Below are 2577 nucleotides of genomic sequence, written 5' to 3' on the forward strand. Positions count from 1 at the left end.
TCCCCGGTCCCCCTATATGTTCTTGAAGTGACCATGTTTTGATGGGGTTTTCAGCCACATCTTCCAGGATTCTCTGTAAATGGCTAAAGAAGCAGGATGCAGGGAGAGAACTTAAATTTTGTTAAATGCTTAGAAGAATCCTTTTGCTGCCATATTTAATTTCTACATTACATGTTTTTGAAAGTGCTTTTATAAATTGTGATGTAATTGCCACTTTTAGACTGCATAACTCAGTTGTGTTTAAAATACTCATCAGATTTTTCTGACCATCATCTCTATGTAATTGGTGAATATTTTCATGCCAGAAACTCCAAAGAAAATAAATGTTCTGGAATTAGATAAAAGTGATAGTTGTACAGCATTGTGACTAGACTAAGCACTGCTGAATAGACTACCTTCAAGAGTGAATTTCACAGTACAGTAGGTGAATTATTATGTTTTTCTTCAAACAAAAAAGACCTCCTATATGCATGAACAATAACTATACATGCTCCCTTTACTACCAGGCTCGACAACCACTAATCTACTGTCTGTCTCTATAGACTGACGTATACTAGACATTTCATATAAATGCAATCACACATACATAGTATATTGTGGTTGGTTTTTTTTTTCACTTAGCATACTATTTTTGAAGTCATCTATATTAGAGCTATAGTCATGCTTGTTATAGAATCAATACTTCATTACTTTTTATTGGTGAACAATATTTGCTTGTATGGCTATCCCACATTTTTTGTTGTCCATTCACTGATGGAATCTGGGCTGCTTCACTTTTTACTTATTATGAATATTGCTGCTTCTGACATATTTCCTGTGCTTGCGCACAGGTTGTGTATGAACCTGTTTTCCGTTCTTGAGTATATCCTTAAAAGTGGAATTGTCCCATCATATGGTAACTGTGTTGACCTTGAGCAACTCCCAAGTTTCTTCTGAGTGTCTATACCATTTATATTCTTACCACCAAAGGTGAGAATCTGTCCAAATCCTTACCGATATTTTTTGGATTTTATTTCTTGCCAATGCTTACTATCTTTTTGGTTGTAACCATTCTAATTATTATTTGAGGGTGTCTCATTGTACTTCTGATTTACATTCCCCTGATGACCAATAATGTTGACTGTCTCTTCAGGTACTTGTTAGCCACTTGTATATCCTTTTGGGCAGATGTCAATTTAAATCCTTTGCCCATTTTTCTTGTTATTTGTCTTCTTAATTTTGAGTTGTAAGGGTTATTTATCCCAGATCCAAGTCACACCCAACATGGAATTTGTAAATATTTTCTTCCATTCTGTGAGCTGTCATTTTATTTTGACAGTGCCTTTTGAATCGCAATTTTTTAAAATTTTTATGAAGTCCAGTGTATTCTTTTTTTACTTGTACTTTTGATAGCCAAAGAAATGATTGCCTAATCCAAAGTCACAAAAACTTTGCTTAGTTTTTCTTTTAAGAGTTTTATAGTTTTAGCTCCCATTTAGCTTTTAATCTCTTTTTTATTATCTCTCTTTGATTATTTTGTTTATCTTTTGAGGTAGGGTCTAACTCCTTTCTTTTGAATGTAGACGCTTAATTGTCCCAGTGTCCTTTGTTAAAGGACTGTTCTTTTTCATGCGATTTTCTTAGTGCTACATTAAATCCTAAGAGCAAATGAGAAGTTTTGGAGAACAAACGTTACAAAAGCCAGATTTCACCTGTAGGGTATATTTCCTTAGCTCACCATCCTCTGTCCCTGTGTCTCCTGATGTAGGAAATGTGGGAAATTCATCATTTCGACTGTGTGTCTCAGGAGATGTATAAAGGGAGATTAAGAACTTTAGTGTTAAAATGAGTAATGTCATAAAATTCTTTATAGGATGTAATCTCACACAGAAAAAAGCTGAATAAGAAAAAAGGAGGAGAAATGGAAATACTGAATAACATTGACAACCAGGGAATCAAAAGCTTGAGCAAGGAGAGGAGGAAAACACTAGAAACGTACCAGCAGCTGTTCTACCTTCTCCAGGTGAGTGCGACGGGGCTTTCGCCACGAGTTTGAGATAAACAGCATCTTCCCCACCTGGTGACGGTGGTCCTTCACCTGTGCTTTGTTGGGAATTGTAGCTAACTCCACACACTTATATGGTACCTCATCTAACTCTTGCTGAAACCCTAGGAACCAGAGAGACAAAGCACGGCAGTTCTTGCTCTTTTACAGGTGACAAAACCGAGAAACAGCCATAAATGTTAAGGCAGGCATTTGGAACCCAGCCATTGTCACTTCCAAGCCCATATTCTTCATAGTATACTACATTACATTATAGTATTGTATTATTTTATAGTAAGGTGATGTCAGAAACAGTATAAGTCTAATAATAACACAAACAAAGGCTGTTAGCCATGAAAAAGCTTAAGTAACTGAAAATCAGATCTTTACGAGAACCAGCCTGTCCTTCTTCGGGGAAAAGAACCAGAACGCTGGGATTAGGAAACAGAACATCCTTTTCATCTAATTATTTCCATGGCATTACTGTAGTCTAAATGAATTCTAGGGGCTGGAGAGATGGCTCAGTGGTCTAAAGCACCTACTTAGAACAAGCT

At 36.2% G+C, this 2577-nt stretch overlaps 1 protein-coding gene across 1 annotated transcript in view; it reads left to right on the top strand.

Annotated features, from left to right (window-relative positions):
* Iqgap2 (IQ motif containing GTPase activating protein 2) overlaps positions 1-2577 on the top strand; it is a 314540-nt gene that overhangs the window by 268619 nt on the left and 43344 nt on the right. Inside the window, exon 24 of the mRNA XM_012517419.2 lies at positions 1853-2002. Within this exon, the coding sequence (XP_012372873.2) occupies positions 1853-2002 (150 nt within the window). The remainder of the gene's footprint in view (positions 1-1852; positions 2003-2577) is intronic.

This window comes from Octodon degus, unplaced genomic scaffold (genome assembly GCF_000260255.1).
Source record: "Octodon degus isolate 3935 unplaced genomic scaffold, OctDeg1.0 scaffold00177, whole genome shotgun sequence".
NCBI lineage: Eukaryota > Metazoa > Chordata > Mammalia > Rodentia > Octodontidae > Octodon > Octodon degus.